Source organism: Oryza sativa, chromosome 6 (genome assembly GCF_034140825.1).
Source record: "Oryza sativa Japonica Group chromosome 6, ASM3414082v1".
Lineage (NCBI taxonomy): Eukaryota > Viridiplantae > Streptophyta > Magnoliopsida > Poales > Poaceae > Oryza > Oryza sativa.
In genome coordinates this window covers 5,582,831-5,600,867 of record NC_089040.1, presented here as the reverse complement: position 1 = coordinate 5,600,867, position 18,037 = coordinate 5,582,831, and the positions used below count along the sequence as shown (strand labels likewise).

At 40.3% G+C, this 18,037-nt stretch overlaps 2 protein-coding genes and 1 non-coding gene across 4 annotated transcripts; 1 reads left to right on the top strand and 2 right to left on the bottom strand.

Annotated features, from left to right (window-relative positions):
* Positions 1 to 2,103: 2,103 nt before the first annotated feature.
* Positions 2,104 to 2,714, bottom strand: LOC4340441 (uncharacterized). The gene has a single exon (XM_015787061.3). The coding sequence runs from the start codon at positions 2,600 to 2,602 to the stop codon at positions 2,291 to 2,293; it is 312 nt and encodes a 103-aa protein (XP_015642547.1). The 5' UTR covers positions 2,603 to 2,714; the 3' UTR covers positions 2,104 to 2,290.
* A 2,379-nt stretch (positions 2,715 to 5,093) lies between these two features.
* On the top strand, positions 5,094 to 5,175 carry TRNAS-GCU (transfer RNA serine (anticodon GCU)). The gene has a single exon. It is a non-coding gene; the product is annotated as a tRNA-Ser (tRNA).
* Positions 5,176 to 6,989: 1,814 nt separating this feature from the next.
* On the bottom strand, positions 6,990 to 13,336 carry LOC4340439 (pantothenate kinase 1-like). 2 transcript variants are annotated; one of them, NM_001421373.1, is made up of 17 exons: positions 13,017 to 13,336; positions 12,790 to 12,924; positions 12,311 to 12,351; positions 11,482 to 11,598; positions 11,163 to 11,282; positions 10,985 to 11,079; positions 10,819 to 10,912; positions 10,338 to 10,469; positions 9,758 to 9,870; positions 9,495 to 9,618; positions 9,061 to 9,177; positions 8,884 to 8,978; positions 8,699 to 8,792; positions 8,281 to 8,406; positions 8,095 to 8,207; positions 7,805 to 7,994; positions 6,990 to 7,666 (listed from the first exon to the last, which is right to left on the bottom strand). In NM_001421373.1, exons 1-17 carry the CDS (start codon positions 13,159 to 13,161, stop codon positions 7,517 to 7,519), a joined length of 2,001 nt encoding a protein of 666 aa, NP_001408302.1. In that variant the 5' UTR covers positions 13,162 to 13,336; the 3' UTR covers positions 6,990 to 7,516. The 2 variants fall into 2 exon arrangements, with proteins under 2 accessions (NP_001408302.1, XP_015644087.1); XM_015788601.3 differs by having other exon boundaries at positions 7,049 to 7,666; positions 10,299 to 10,469; positions 13,017 to 13,335.
* Positions 13,337 to 18,037: the final 4,701 nt, after the last annotated feature.

The following is an 18,037-nucleotide window of genomic DNA, read 5'->3' as shown; positions in this document are numbered from 1 at the left end:
GTGTGCCGTGATTTTTTTTCTTCCTCAGCAAAACAAATCTTGTAATAGATATAATGATTCAAAATTACATGAAACTTACGTACAAGTTACACTGTAGTTACATGCAAGTTACAGTGTAATTACATATAAGTTACAGTGTAATTACACTACGATTGTATTACAATTACATCTGTCAAATTTTTAGGAGAAAATTTGTCGCCAAATGTATAGGTGGTCCCAATATTGACGTCGAGTTTGGATCACGTCGTGTCTCTCAACATACAAAACTGGATTATCCGAGGTTCTAGCCTTCTAGGACAGTATTGTGCCTAGTTATAACTAACGTGACGAGTTGACTATGGTCAACATGGCTGAGTCAACAGCAAGACCCACGCGGACCCTACATGTTAGTGGTCAGCATTTTCTTCCTCATTTCTCTCTCTCTCTCTCTCCCTCCCCTATCCTCTCCAGGGCAATGGCCGATGGGGAGAAGGATGAGGCGGCGGCCGACGGGAGAGGAATTGGTAGGCAGAAGGGATGGCGCACAGCAAGCGGTGGGGAGATCAACCAGCGAGAAGAAGGGTGATGCACTGTGGGCGGCAGGGAGAAGGACCACGGCCGATGGGAGAGGAACTGGCGAGAAGAAGGGTGGTGTGCGGCAAGTGGCGGGGGAAGGGCTATGGCCGATGGGAGAGAAGTTGGCTAGAAGGCAGGGAGAAGGATCGCGATCGACAGGAGAGGAGCTGGCAAGGAGAAGGGTGTTCGCTGCCACCAGGAGGCCAATCCAAGTCACTGCCAACCTCTAGAGCTTCGAGCATCAAGCTAGCGCTCGGCTCTCGAGCTCTCTTGTTTCCCCTCTGTCTAGCGCATCTCCTTGCTGCATCGTTACCCTGTGCTCTCTCCATCTCAATTCCATCCACATCCTCGTCAGCCTCTCCACCCCCTCTTCCTCACCAACCACCTGTAGCTCCCACCGCCAACACCCATCACCTTGGGGCCCGAGTCGCAGCCCTCTCTATCAAGTCATCGACATCTTTGCATGACCTAGCGAGTCGTGCTGCCCTTGGGATATTGCTCCGCATGACCTCTACATCTACCACCGCACCCACATCAGCTTCCCACGACTTCGACGTCGCCTCCAGTGAGCTCACTTGCGCCATCCTCATGCACTTTCTTCACAACCACAACATATGTTCCGCCTCCTCGTGAACGGCATCAGCGGTTTCGCTCTCCCCCACCTCAACACCACTCTCCTCACCGCTACACTACTTTGGGCAACCGCCCTTGCTCCATCACAGGGAGATGTACAAACAAGGGAGGGAGAGGGAAGAGGGAAGGAGAGAAGTAAAGACTCAGCATAGCCCCACACCAAGTTAGGCTAAGTCGTCAACGCTGAGTGCCTGAGTCGCTGACTATAGTCAAAGCGTCATGTCAGACAAAACTGGGTGCTATAATGTCGGACCTCATTTAATTCAGTTTTATAATATTAGGGACTTATTATATTTAGTATTACGGTTCAACTGTTTTTCAAACTCGCTCTCAACGTGAGGGATCCAAAGTGAACTTATTCCCAACAACTATAGCAAGGAAAGTAGAGAAAATTAAAGTTTACTTAGTTTGGGCCTCACACATACGAGATAATCTCATGAGCTACCGTGCTACCTGTTTTAAAAGTGCATAAAAAATCACAATAAAATATGAAAAGATTCCGAGAATACTGTAACATATATAGTACCATAAAAAATCAACTCAAAATTTGATTTGCATGTGGAGAAAAAGAAGACAAATTCATGGTCCAAACAGTGTACATTCAAACATTTTACATTACTATTTACATGCGATTTATCTTTTTACGATGGCGCATAAAAGAAGACAATATTAGTGGATAGTAGCGTCCAAATTGAACAAAATGCTTCACTATTGTGTGATTTTCTGTTTCCAGATTTGCATACGGGGGTATTCGGGTTCAGATGCTTTATACATGTAGACTTGAAAACTTTGTACTGAATATGCTCAGTTGATATAGTCAGGTAGTACTACTACGTATTTTAATCAGTCTCTGAATGATCCAGTTTAATTGATTGATCTGTAAAACACGAGTATACCATACGTGTAACTGTTGGATGGACAGTAAAATAAAAGATTTATTAATGTGTACAAAGCCAAACTATATCATAATAATTCACAAACAGCACATACTAACTTACTAAGTATATCTAATGTTAAATGATTCCTTCTTCACAATAGCCATGAACAAATGCATTACGAGTATACTACTGTCATTAATTAGCTGAAACCACTGAACAATGAACTACTCGGCAAGGTCTGCAGGCCCGCGATGCGGCGGCGCCGGCGCCGGCGCCGGCGAGCCACCGTCCTCCGTGACGCCGACGGGGACGTCGGAGAGCGCCGCCAGGAAGCGGCGGACGCTCATGCTCCGCATCGGCCGGAAGCTGAGGGACCTCGACCCCGCCGCCGCCGTCCTGTCCGGGGAGAAGACGCCCGACGACTTGCGCAGGATGAGGTACACCAGCGCCTGCACGACCGCGAACACGGCCACCTTCGCCAGCGCCGCGGCGAGCTCCGGCGACATGGACGCCGCCGCCTCCGCCATGTCGACCATTGCTACTAGCTCTGTGACTGCACCGAGCAGACACTGTAGCTTGCAATCCAAGAGAGAATGAGATTTTCTTATTCTTCTTGTATAGAGACTAGAGAGGCACTGCTAGCTAGTCGATTTGGAGGAGTTCTTGGGTTTGGTTTTTATATAGAGAATGAGCATTTGAGGATTGATGGTGTTGGTGTCATTGGATATTTGGATTGGAGTGAGGCTTGCACGCAACCGGTGAAGTGTGCTGGATTCCAGAGTCCAGCAGATATACGCGGTGCCTTTGGCTTCGATCGGTTTTGTGCTGAGGTTTGTGAAGGAAGGGAAATGAGGTGCAACAAGCCTGCACGTTTCGTTCCCACACCTGAACTTCGGTTTAGCGTCCTTGTGCCATGACCCATCAATCATCATTCATTCTCTGTCTGAATTCGGTTAAATTCTCTGTCTGAACATGAGTGCTCAACTGCTCAAAACTCAGGATCAGGAATTCAGGATCCTCTGCAGTTAAAATCACGTGACTTTGTTAACATGTGGACCCAATAATCCCTGAGTCCATATGTCAGTGACAAAAGCACCGTGCATTCGACTGTAGAGAATCTCAATCCTATAACTCATGTGGACCCAATAATCCCTGAGTCCATATGTCAGTGACAAAAGCACCGTGCATTCGACTGTAGAGAATCTCAATCCTATAACTCATAACTCATATAACTCATAACTTATAGTACTAACTATGGAGGGGACAGCTTATAACTAGGATATTTAATTTTTAAGATTAGTTAGAATAATTCGTTTGAGTTTAATGAAAATGAAGATTAAGTACGAGCGTGTAAAATGAAAAAACCATTAGAGGATGATTAATTAGGTTTTAATCGTTTCAAAGTTGAAAAAAAGAATTTATCTATTATTTTAAAACAATTATATATAAGAAATTTTAACACAAAATATACCGTTTAGCTGTTTAAAATATGTGCTAATAAAAATCGAGATAAAATTCTCATCTCAATAAAAAGGGGCATTTGCAAATTTTCCACAAGTTTTTTCAATTTTACAAGGATGCCACTCAAATGACAATTCTAGTGGTGTTTTTGCAATTTTCTAATGACAATCTTGCAATAACGATTTAAAGCTATGGTAAATTTACAATTGCCCCTAATAAGGAAAGAATAGAGCCTTAGGGCTTGTTTGGCTGGCAACTAAATTTGTCACATATTTTTTTTTTGCTAAGGTGGCTAAGTTTAATCTTGCCAAACTTTTATGGCAAACAAAATGACAAACTAAGCTTAGGCAAAGTTAGGCAAAAAAAAAAAAGAGTACCATAGAGTATATGACATGTATGCCAAGTAGCTAGGAGTTAGGTAAAGTAAAATTGTGGCAGAAACCAAACGCTGTCTATCAAAAAGTGTGGCTTGCCTTAAGATTAGATGTAGCAAATTTAGTTGTAAACCAAACAACCCCTTACTACATGGAGTGGGGCGGTTCAAGATTTCGGTTTTTCTAAGGGCACCCGTAATGGTTATCTATAGGCTCTCTACAAGAGATCCATGTCAGCATATTTTTCTACTTGGAAGATATTAAATAAAGAGAGAGAGCAAAGCTATCTGCTAACTTGGAGATAGTCTATAGAGAAAAACGAGGCAATGCATTAGAGAGCTATAGATACCGATGTAGATATACTATTGAGGTGGTTTACTATTAATCTAGTCTATTGCTGAGATGTACATGTTTTATAGAGAGCATCTTACTTTATTATTGCGAGTGCTCTAAACTAAAGCTAGTCCACAGAGGGACTACATGTGTCAATGTGTTTGATTGTGTGAAGACATGTACTATTGTACTACTTTGCTTGGTTCAGGAAGTTAACGTCAGGTGATATGCTATTCGCCATGCATTGATAGAGCAGAGCCAGACCATCTTCTCAACTCATCTCTCTCGTTTTCCACGCGTACGTGTTTCTGCAAAAAATTTCTATATGAAAGTTGCTTAAAAAAATTAAATTAATCTATTTTTTTAAAAAAAAGCAAATACTTAATTAATCACCTGCTAATCGCTGCTCCGTTTTCCGTGCGGGCAAGTGTTCTCTTGCGTCTAATCGTTAGACCTTTCTCAGAAGGAAGCTGGAATTGGCAAAGGAAATGAGGTGATCCATTTTTTGAGCTTTTTTCTTGTGCGCTGGAGGCTGGACTGCTGGAGCTTTAGAATGAACAAAAACCCAACGGCAGGACAGCGTGAGTTCACGTGGCGGCCAGGAGGTTAATCTGGACGCAGTATTCCAAGGCAAGTTAGCTCTTGCAAGCCAAGCAAGTGCTCAGTGGCTTATAACGTCAGTGTCATGCTTGCTTCTCAAATCCCAAGTCCTTTGCTAGCGTCTCATTTCTTCTAGTGCAGATAGCAGGAGAGATGGATATCCGATCAGATTCAGATATCTTCATGTCTTCAGAGTCTCGCTTTGTGAAAAGCAATTGCTTTATGACATATAAAAGCGCTTTGTACCTTTAGCACAGACGACGCTTTGGCCGAGTGGTTAAGGCGTGTGCCTGCTAAGTACATGGGGTTTCCCCGCGAGAGTTCGAATCTCTCAGGCGTCGTGAATTTTTGTTTGTTTTTGTTGGGAGTTCCAGTGTACCTCCTTTTTGACAATGGTTATGTTTCATTTTTTTAATTTTTGTTTTACCTCCTTTATGACAATGGTTATGTTTCATTTTTTTAAATTTTTGTTTTCACAGTTACAGTGTACCACCTTTATGGCAATATTTTTTTTTTGTGAGATTGTTAAGAATAAAATAATTTTGTCGTACAATCGTTAAGTAAAAATAAACTCCTTTATGCCAATATTTTTTTTGAAATTGTTAAGGGAAAAAAAGAATTTTGTTCGTTACGGACAAAAGAACTACTTTATACAGAGAATACTTTGCAGTAAATCGTGAAATTGTTAAAGAAAAAAGAACCACTTTATACAGAGAATAATACGCAGTAAATGAAGCCATCATGGAATTAGAATTTTGGTCTTTCTAAAAAAACGAAATTCATGTTTTATGTACAGGTGATGGAGGATAGATACAAAGTCCTTCCAAGTTTTCAGTCTTGTTTCACTTTGAACTAGCCTATATTGCCCATTCGCACGACTCTAGACATTTTATTATGTGGTACGTGGGAGTGGTAATTTTTTTATAGGTTTATCGTTGCTCATAAAAAACATAGTTTAGACATAGGTTAGGCTGAGTTTAGACATAGGTTAGGCTGACTAATATTATGATAATACACTAAATAACTTAATATTTGTTACAAATTTTATAAGTTATTGTCCTACAGTTCTTCGTGGTTGCATGACCCCTTACTTTTTATTGGCACATGCTTTTTATAGGCTATGCACAAATATTTGTAGGTTTTTAAGGAATGAGTTTGATTTCGTTTAAATTCGTGTGAAAATCATTTAACTTATATTCGGTGACCATAACTGTGCATGTCTTTATAGTAATTTTTCTCAAATATATTAAAAATAATTGTTAGAAACAAAATTAATCAAATGAACATACATTTTGTATATACTCGAAAAGTCGAAATAGCTCAATCTTGACCCATGAATCTTTAGTTATGATGAGGGTTTATTTGTAAAATAGTTTTTACAATAGATGCAAACAGTGGTGGAGCCGAGGCCCGGCCAGCATGGGCAGGCGCCCAGGCTCTACGGGCTTGTTCACTTTGATGCCATTTTCAACCTTACCAAATTTTAGTAAAATTGTCAAAAAAAAGTGGCTATATTTAGTTTGCTGTCAATTTTTGGTAATTATATAAGAAATTCTACCAAAATTTTAGCAACTATGCCAAAATTTGGCAAATTTTGGCATTGCCAAATTTTGGTAAGGTTTTTTTTTTCATCAAAGTGAACAGGCCCTGCCACATGCATCCATACATTATAGCTAAATAAAATGCTTAGCCATTAGTCTAGCTGCACATGCGCCATTAGATTAGCACTAATTATCATATTTAGTTATTAGCCAGCAACCCAATTTTGCTTCTATTCATTATAAAATACTATAGTATTTGTGTTTACTTGTTACTTTATGAGGTTTGTCCAGGCTTAATTTTTTTTCTAGATCCGCCACTGGTTACAGATCGTAAATTATATGTATAACATTATACCTTCATATGTTTATTCTTTTAGCTTTTCCCCTCCTTTCTTTCTTTCCTTCTAGTAGTTTCATCCCCGGAAACTTCTTAAATTATTATTTTTACTATCCAGCTAATCCAACGATTAAGATTCATTTATCCTCTTTTATCTTGTAGTGAATCCAACGGCTAATATTTATCGAATGATGTGGCTCATCCTTATTTCATTTTGAGTTTCACCTTTCAATAGTTAAGATTTGGTTTATAATAGGGAAGACAACTGCTCGACAAGTATCATGAACATTTCTGTATTGTACTATTCTTGATGACAATATAGACATCTTCGCAAAATATACAAAGACACCATATATGTTTATTATCACGGCTGCTTCCATATTTACAAGATACAGAACAACAGAGAAAAGGTTACACCAACAAAAATAAGTAAAGAAAAATAAATAAATATACAACATGAGCTCAATATGTATGAGCAATGTTAACTGGGTAACTACCTGTGTGCACACTTCCTCTGTAAAAATCATGTTTGAATCAAAACTACTGCCAAACTGTTACAGTTTACAACAACCTTACACACCTCAGTATTAGGCTGTTTGTTGCATCCGTTTCCATGTTGCTCACACACCTCAGTCTCTTAACAAATTTGGGCCCTACCCGAGTCGTTCATAAGACTTGAACCAGGTGGTCGGCTGGTTGAACAGCCTCTGCCTCTCCGATCTCCATAACAAGGCCATTGAACTTTTGCCCTCAAACACCTTCTCTTGTTGCCATGGAATCATGCTTCACTACTGCATCCTATGTTTAATGATAAAAGGTATTTGGTTTGCCAGATTTTACCAGCTTCGCTTTGAGCTCTGTGTTCTCCCTTTGTAACCGTTCAAGCTCAGCCTTCAGCACAGCATTGTCATGTCGAAGCCGTTCTACTTCTCCTTCAATGGTCGTATCTTCTCCCTAAAAACAGCAGAGAGAGAGAGAGAGAGAGAGAGAGAGAGAGAGAGAGAGAGAGTATTAAGGTTTTGCACTCTTGAAGGAAAAATAACATAGGGTAATTAAACTACGCAGCTAAACGTGTCAGTGTCAAATATTTACATTGTCCTGTTGGTGAGTCAGAGGCAGAGATGGAAGCTGCCCAGTGTAAGGAGCGCCAAGCAAGACCTCCCTTATGACTTCATGTGCTGCCAAGCCGTCAATACCCATGTTCTCATAGCTCCAAAATGCACCTAGTGTTCCCAAGAACCCCTCATGGCACAGAAATGTTGTTTGAACTTGGCCTTTGGACCTGAGAGCAAGAAAAATTGTAATGAACTAGTAACAAGTCAATCGCATTGAACTGAGCATTAAAGTGTTCCTGGATAGCAAACTTAACAGGAATTTCTTACCAATACTTGAGGGAATGGGAAATCTTGTCCATAGTCTTCTCATGGCCACAGATATAAGCACCTCGGAAGAAAATTCTCTTCAGACCAGAAAGATTAGCTACAAAGTAGGCTATCTAAAAGAGAAACAAAATGAGGTCAGCACATTATTGGTGAATGACACCTAGTAACTCAGATATCTGGAAATACCTGCCCAATGTTGTAGGTGAAAGAATTCAATAGAGCTGCCGCAAGATCCTCTACTTTGTATTCCGAAAGTCTACTTGAACTCACTTTTCCAAAGCTAGCTGCAGTAGTGGACGCAGGAAGACCAATCTAACATAAAGAGAATAACAAGTGGACATTGTGATTTTCAATCACTAGAGTAATGTAACAAAAAACAAGAGTCAATTACATATTTAAATGGAAATAAAATGGTGGACAGAAAAAATATATGCTAACATTTGCTAACCAAACTATGGATACTTCCACCAAAGAACTAAGGGTGGAAAATAAAAAATATATGTATTGTATTTTTAGTTAGTTGTTTGGCTTAGTAATGATTAATATCACACAGGACGTTTCACCAAAAAAAAAAATCCTTTTGTCAGAGTATGGGTATATATACCTTTGGGTAACCATGCTCCCCATATATGTCACCAACAGTCAAATCAACAGCTAAATTATTGCCTCTCTGGCTCAACTCCAAGAATTCATCATAACTAATAACAAAAAAAAAGCAATTAATCAGTATGAAATAAAATCCCAATATTAATATAAAATAAACAAATCATAATGAATACTGAATATTACCTTGAACAACCAGTCAAAAGCCTCGCCAGACCAAGGATAGTGCCCCCACCTAGGTGAGATCCTATAATCCGCTCAAACTTCCCATTTCCAGTTACCTGCCTCACAAAACAATGCTCTATTAACAACTGTCCTGTAAATAAAATACTAAATGCAATGAGAAGCTGTGTATTGGCAAACCTCTATCATGCTGACACCTGATCCAATATTAACAAGGAGATAAGGAAATATGTTTCCATCATTATGTTCATCTGTTGATGTCTCATCAATAGGTGTTGCTGATTCATGGATGTTCTCCTACAGCAACATAAAATAGAGCACAAGAAACTCCCACGTTTGAGCTTGGAATTAGAAATAATCCTAATGACATAAACACCTATTGGAAAATATCAAACAGTTTACAAAAGGACATGTGTTGCAAATAGACTGATGCAGATAACACCTCCACTTGTGAATTACTCTAGATTTTGTGTAATTTGTATCTAGTAGCACATAAACTTTTTCTTAGATAAAAAAACATAAAGAATGAGAGCCAAATTTGTTTTCTTTCTTTTTGGAGTAGTAGGACAATGATAAACAGTCAACAGTATTTTCTTAGTAACTCACTAACTCACCTCCTCTTTCATTTCCTCAAGGTTCATGTTTTTATCTCCAGAATCACCATAACTCATTAAGGCACCAAGAGCTCCTAAATACCCTTCATGTTGCAAGAAGACAGCTTGCATTTTACTCTGCGACCTGAATAACAGACCTCGCATATTAAAGTCCCAACAAATGGAATATTGCAATTATGAATATACAGTTTTATATAACTTTTTGAAGAAAAATGACATCCACATTGATACACTTAAAATTTTAGGAAGTTTTAAGTATTTACCAGAAGTCAATTGCATAAGAAATATTTTGCATCGTGCTCTTATGTCCACGTATATAAGATCCACCAAAGAACACTCTTCTGAGATGCAAGATTGATGCAACAAGGAAAGAAATCTGAATGACAAATACCATGATTATTTTACCACAACCAGTAACTGAAAACATAGTAACAACAGAACCGCATAAGTTGAAAGGTAAAACAAGAGTTCTTTCTGATAAAGTTTTACCAGCATGTTTGAGGTCATTTGCCTAGACTGCTTTCTGCTGAAACATTCTTAAGTTTAAACATGTTTCTTTTATCCCTACCTAGGTTCAGAAGAAACCGTTGGTTACTGTGCTTTTCTTATTCCAAATTATAACTGCATATTCCCAGGTAATTTCTTTCAAGAAAGTGCTGTTAACTAGTGTGGTTGTACCATAGATGCACACAGCTGAGGAAGGAACCAAGAGAATTTAACTAAGCTCCTCTGTCTTACGTTATCCACTTCCAACATAATCTGTAGTGACTTAATAGCTAGAAGAAAGATCGAACAAAAACTCACTTGTGCAATGTTATAGGTAAAGATCGAACAAAAACTCACTTGTGCAATGTTATAGGTAAAAGCGCTCAACAATGTGGATGCTAGATCTTCAGGTCTGTAATCTGTTAACTTCTTCTTAGAAGTGATAACTTTCCCAAAACTAGAAGCAAGAGTTGAAGTTGAAAGTCCTTGCTGGAGCATATAAGAAGGGACCCATAAGATGTAAGAACAAATATTCAATGATGAAATGAAAGGATCAACACTTCAAAACTTAAAAGATAGCTGAAGATAAATAAATAGGTGCATGTCATTAATAATTATAATAATCCTAGAAGTCATACTGCTTTGTTAATGATGCTAAAAGAATAAATCTGTTGCATATAAATAAATACAATCAAGTATGGTAGAGTTAGCCCGCATGCAAAAGCACGACTGGCCTACCAAAACTAAAACAAAAGAAACAAGGACAAAGTGAAAATTAAATTTGCAAGACAAGAGGTCTTGGTCAATCAAATAAAACAAGAAAAGGGTAAAGGCAAACCTTCTGGCAAACAAGTTCCCCACATATATCCTTCACAATTAGATCAAGAACAAAATTGTCCCCTTTCTGGCTTAATTGTAAGAACTCGTCATAACTAGAGAATTATACCATATCAGTGAGGAAACAGTAGCCAAGACAATATATGACATAAAAGTATAGGGATTACCTCTTACAGCCTGTTAAAAGTTTTGCTAAACCAAACATTGTTCCGCCACCAATATGTGTCCCAGTTACCCTTTCAAATTTCCTATTTCCAGTGACCTACATTAAACTTGATAAAACATGTTTATATGAGCTGCATTGTAAGGCATTTCCATACAGGTATCATGAGGAAGAAGTGCAACCTTTAATATGCTAACTCCAGAGCCAATGTTGACAAGAAGGTAAGGAAACAAGTTATTTGGGGAAATATCAACAGAACTTTTCTTTCCATTCATGTGTGTGAAGGCTGCTCCAGGAACACTCTGCAAGAAAGTATCAGTTTAACCAAAACAATCTCCAAATAAGAAATAAATATCCAGACGATACAGACGATAAGTTGCCTGCAATTTTCTCAAGAATTTGGTGGTCCCATCCAAAATACAAATTGAAAATCTACAGAGTGGTCAAGATGTGCAGTGATTTATTTAACGGCCACAATGAATATAGATGCATATGACTGACCTGTAACAAAAAGTTTGCTCCAGAAACAACACTATCCATTTCATCAACCTTGTCAAGACAAACTCCTAATTTCTCACGAAAATCTTCAGTATATTTATATGCTCCACCACCTGAGGCCTGCAGACAGTGTTGATCACATTAAATTCTATTCAGGTCAACAAAGAAAAAGATGATGATAATATCATATATGTTAGATCAATAACTAAGGCTGCTAAATCATATATTCAACAATGTTTCACGTCTTCACACAAAGCTGTGCATTAAATGCTCGAAAAGCATACTTGCCAACATCTATAATGATGTAGTGATACCATACCAAGGAGGAGAAAGCCCTGATTTGCTAAATAAAATAATATTCAAATAATAATGATAAAAAGTTATACTCCGCTGCTTGGGGATACTGCAACATTGTTTCTGTAACTCTGCATCGGTTGGCAATGCAACTCCATGAATTAAATTCGAGAATTAGTTGTGTCAATTAAATGCAACTAATATGATATACAAAATGTAAGCAACTAATTTCTATGTTTGTATTTTTTGAATTCCACCGAATAAATATGATTTCAATGGATTGTAGCAGCAACATCCAATCATATGATAGTAAACTATTGAATGCCATACAAAGCCCATCATACATCCGCTATCACTAGTGAGCAATAATGAAGCCATTCAAAGCTCTTGATTTTTCTTTGGGTATGATAATAGGTAAAACATTCATATGAACATGCAAATAAATGTAGAGGAAACAGCAGATTGCTGGAATGGTCTCCACTTGCATTGATATCTTGATTTTCCGGACCACTAATACATAGCACAAGAAAAATCATACCTTCAATGCTATATTTTCTTTGCTTGAACCCATAGTTGATCCTGTAATTAAAAAAATATAATTAAGCTCACAACAGATAGTTCCAACATTTTTCTTCCCACGAACACAGGAAGCTCCAACAACAGAAATTGTAATTTTGGTTGCAGTAAAAATCGCGTCATATATATAGCCTTCTTCACGCCGGCATGATGGAGTGAAACGCTTGCAAATGTCACCGGCCATGTCCAACAGCCACAGTGAGCTTGCTTTGTTGATCACGAACAGACAAAGATGCCAGCATGAATAGCCACAGAAATTCCCAAATGTGATGAGCTCCTACAGGCTACAGTCCTAAATTGAGAGCAACTAACAATTCCTCATCAAGTATTGAAGTCCCACGCCAGTTAGGCAGTTACCATCCATAGTTTTTGCAGTCTCAAAAACTATGGAGCTAGAACGCTAGAGAATCAACCAAAATTCAGCGCAAAAAAACGCACTACCATTGCGGTGGACGAGACCCTGCGCCCTGACGAAGTCGAAGCACTCCTGCATCCTCCGCCTCTCGAACTTGGCGAACCGCAGCTCCGCGCCTCCGCCACCGCAGCTCGCCGTGTACACCAGCTTTATCAGAGTCCCTGCGGAAAAAAAAAAAAACACCACCCCGGAGCGAGTTCATCCACCACGATCGTCTACTTCGCGCGTGAGAGAGCGAGGAAAACGCGCGTACCTCCGATGTCGAGCGCGAGGAGCGGGGGCGCGGCGGGCTGGCGGGGGAGGAACACGGGCGGGCTCCCGCCATCGTCGGCGGCGGCGCCGCACGCGGGGTCCACGCGGATCTCCGCGCCGGAGAGGTCGACACGAAGCCCACCCATGTCGGCGTCCGCTCCTTCACCGCCGGGATCCCGCAGCCGGCATTTGCCTCGGCGGCCGCCGGGGTTGACTGGGGGCGCGCGCGGGGGGATCGTGCTGGCTTGATCGCTGGCAGCGGAGGCCCAGGAGGAGGAGAAGGAAGGAGAAGTAGTTGGAGTTGGAATTATTTGGTGGGTAGGTGGTGGCGGCGTGGTGGGGTGGTGTGGATCAGAATAGAGAGAGGCGCGTACAGGTTGGATTTGGGAATTTTTGGCCGGGTCGGAGCCCGGCGTGCCGGCCTTCTCTTGGACTCTTGAGAGTCCTGGATTTTTCACATTTTTGTCCTTTTAAAAAACTTATTTTGCAAGTAGATCCCTAGAAAAACTTATCCCAAAAATGGTCCTTTTGGGGGCGCCAGAGTGGCTGGCGCCGTCGTTCAACAGGATGGCGCCAGCCTCTTTGGCGCCGTCCCACCGCCGACGTGGCGGGGCGATGCTGAGGTGGCTAGGGGGAGTGCGCCAGAGTGGCTGGCGCCCCCCCCCCCCCGAAATTTTTTATTTTTGTTTTATTTGTTTGATATTTTTTTCACGCTTAGAGATACACAAGAACCAACCATAGAAAAATTAAACTCAAATAGACGTAATATGTGACATGTAGAATTTTTCCTCTCCTCTCCTCTCTCCGAACTAGTGCAGAGGAGAGAGATGTGCAACTTTTTTATTTTTATTTTATTTTTTTGATATTTTTTTCACACTTAGGAACTCACAGAAACCAACCACGTAAAAAATAAACTCAAACGGACGAAATATGTGGCATGTGGAATTTTCCAAAGCTCCACCGAAAAACTTCTCTCCTCGAAAACACAATCTTGCAAGCGGAATTTGGAGGTTTTAATATCGCCGAACCCGGCAAAGCTAGGGAGAATCGGATGTAACTTTTTCTGTAGATGTCCGTGCATATATTATTTGCCTGATTCCGAGTCCGTATGAGAAAGTTACGCCTATTTTAATAGATGGCATATTTTGTCCGTTTCGGTAGAGTTTTGGAAAATTCTACATGTCACATATTTTGTCCGTTTGAGTTTATTTTTTACACGGTTGGTTCCTATGTTCTCCTAAGTATGAAAAAAATATCAAAAAAATGAAATAAAAATAAAAAAAATTGCATCTCTATGTACTATTTAACTTACATATGTCATTTCATGTGGTTATATTTTTAATTAGATTAAGTAATTTCATATAGTGGTAGAGTGTATTATGTTTAACATGCTGATCAAAAAGTTTTACTAAAGGAGTTATGGTCTAATTTTAGTGAAGGTGCAAAGTAAACTAAGTGGTATGCTAGATATTTTCGGACTTAGCTAAGTGGTAGTTCGAGTTTAAATTTTTTTTGCCATGCTGGCGCCCTCCTCCCTGGGACGGCGCCAGCATGGCTGGCGCCCTCCTCCTGCCACGTCGGTTCGCGTGCGCCACGGTGGCAGGAGGACGGCGCCAGAGAGGCTGGCGCCGTCCCGTTGGATGACGGCGCCAGCCACTCTGGCGCCCCAAAAAGGATCATTTCTGAGATAAATTTTTTCAGGGGTCTATTTGCGAAATAAGTTTTTTAAAAGGATCAAAATATGAAAAATCCAGCTTGAGAGTCTGGCCGAAATGGAGCTGGATTTCTTACATTTGGGCATCTTAATATAAACTTATTTTGTAAATAAACCCTCAAAAAATTAATTGAGGATATGCAAATTTTGCTAAAGAATATCGTGACTTCACTGTTTTAGTTGTAAGACACCGCACGGAGTGACTTTTGGAGAATAAACTCTTAGAAGTTAGATATTTGCTGCTGGACACCACACCTATTAAAATAATAATTTTTGGTTAAAGAGAAGAGAGAAATCGCGTGAAATGTCATAAATATCCCTATACCTGCATGTCAGTTATTCCATCTCTCTTCTCTCTGTCCCCTCCTTCCACACTGATTGGTTGGCGCTGCATCGCATCTCCGCCGTGTAGGAGCGCTTCCCGAGATCAAGGTGGCGGAGTGTGGCGTCGTAGGGCTCGACGACATCTGCGAGGAAGGTGGGCCTTGTGAGGCGATTGTCTGGGAGGGAGAGACGGCGGAGCACCGAGAGGTGCAGGAGGCTTACGAATGAGGAAAGGCATACCCCGACGACGAAGAGCTCCTCAAGGAACAGGTAGCGACCAAGGAACAACGCCGAGGGGGAGGCGGGGGCGGCTAGCTGGCGTGTACGCGCCGCTAGCGCGCACTCCCCTTAAGTTCCTCTATTAGTTATAGTATTAGGAAAGATTTTAAAAAATTTTTGTTGGAGATTTTTTTATTAATAGATTGAAAATTTTTAAGCTAGATTTAAAAACTTTCGATTTAAGATTTAAATTTTAAAGTCAAATTTTAAAAAAAACTTTCAACTCAGATTCGAAAACTTTCAACTCTAGATTCGAAAATTTGAAAACTTCCAACTTGAGATTTGAAAATTTTCAATTTGAGATTTGAAAGCTTTCAACTCGAGATTCGCAAATTCAGATTTGAAAATTTTGAAAACTTTCAATTTGAGATTTGAAAATTTTCAACTCGAGATTTGAAAACTTTCAACTCGAGATTTAAAAACTTTCAAGTCCAAATTTGAAAACTTTTAAGTTAAGATTTAAAAATATTACTAGTAAACTAATCACTAGTAAAAATAGGAAACTAATCACTAGTAAACTAATTATGATTTTTTCTCCTATCCATGCAGTAGCAAACTGTGGAAAAAAGAAAAAAAAGAGAAGAAACAGCGGTAGAAAAAAACTGCGAAAAAAAGAAAAAGAAAAAAAGAGACGTGCGCGTATGCGGTGGGCCTTGTGGGCCGGAAGTGCGCGCCGGTAACGCGCGCGCGAACTAGCATTCCGGGGGGGAGGCGGCCCATGGTGGACTTGACTATACCATCGAGGGTTAGGGTCTTGGGGCGTTCTTGACGGTCGCTGCAATGGCGCGCTCCCACACAGCGGCATCCTCTTCGGCAGGGGCTGCGATGGTGGCAACAGCGCTAGCCATGGCTCGAGGCGGTGATGCAATATGGCACTGACCAACTAGTGTGAAATGAGTGGATAGAGAGAGAAGAGATATGAGAGAGCTGACATATGGGTTCATAGGTATTTCTGCCATTCACGTGATTTCCGAGCTTGACTTGTCAGCTAGACATCACCACCAAGAAGTACGGTGTTGACCTAGCTCCTGGGTACATCAGCGTGATGTGCCCCGGCTGCCACGCATATTGCCAACATTTCCAACATAAGAACATGTAACCTCAATGGCACTTGGCATCGATCCAGGATCCACATTAGCAGTTAGGTTTATAGGACATATTTGTGAAATAGATCTTATAAAAGGTCTGTAATGTAAAATACCAAACAACGGAACCGTGCTGGAAAATTTCCTGCTCGTCGTCTTTTCTAGGCACGTTTACGTAATTACGTTACGCACGCGTACTCGTGCTACTATTACAACTCTCCGCGACCACAAAAAATCGAGAGAGAGAGAAAAAACGAATCCAACTTAGCAGAAATTTTCGTGTACCCATGAATCGGAAGTCAGATGCTAGTCAAAAATGATTTTGCTAATCTTTATCCATGTGGAGTCACCATGGCTGCTTCATAAGTCATCGCTTACGTAAACGAGCGTTCGTATTTCTGTGTAGAGAAAAAAAACGAGAGCTCCATCATTATACTCGGCAGGTTTTTCTTAGTAACATATCACATTCATCTCAGAATATAACAATTTAAAATAAATAATGTCCATCCTAAACAAGTACACTTCTGGTCCCCTTATTTTTTCGGTGCTTATCCATCTTCGATTGCTACGTTATAGTACGGATGGAGTAATTGTAACATGCAACGAGTACACTTCCGGTCCCCTTATTTTCTCGGTGCTTATCCAAAGTTGATGCGGTACTACCACTAAACTGCAAATGTTGCACGCAGGACAAAACAAACTGCAAACATTGTCAAGTTTTTCCACATCAATAATAACAAGGGCCACCATGTCATTACGAATGATGGTGTTTGACAACGAAATTAGTACGAACATACACTCTGTTCAGTATGGGATGAGCAAACCTGAAGCTGACAGCCATGAGGCAGCACTCGGTCGGAGACGGTCACAGTCAGTCAGTTTTTTTTTTTTTTTTGAACAAGTCACAGTCAGTCAGTTGCCATAACTGACCATTTTCCTTTGCCGATTCAGCAGCAACGCCCAACTCGGCAACTTCCCCTGCTGCTAACGAGAGAGTATTAACAACCCCTGCTCGCTCCATCGCTCGGTTCCGTTTTGAGTGCACGGCGAAAACGCAGGTTTTGTTTGTACGTTGGCGCGTGAGCAAGCAACCAGCGAATCAATTAACTGCAGCTCATAACCGGCGTGATAGTTTGGTACCGTGACATAGGGCCTGTTTAGGTCGCGAATGAAATTTTCTTTGTGTCATATCGGATATACGGATATATATTTGAAGTATTATACATATACTTATAATAAAATAAATTATAGATTCCGTCTAAAAACAACGAGATTAATTTATTAAGCCTAATTAATCCGTCATTAGCAAATGTTTACTATAACACTACATTGTCAAAGCATTGAGCAATTAGGCTTAAAAGATTTGTCTCTATTTTTACATGTAATTTGTGTAATTAGTTTTTTTCTATATTTAATACTCTACGTATGTGTCCAAACATTCAATGTGATATGATGAAAAATATTTGTTTGGAAACTTAACAGGCCCATAATCGAAATAGATCGCGAAAAAGCTATTTCACTGCTATCGCACGCCCTCTCTCCGTGCGGCGCAACCACATGGCATGTGCGGAGAGAGCAGTCTAGTTTTTTCCCCATTTTTTTCAGTTCTTTCTAATTTTT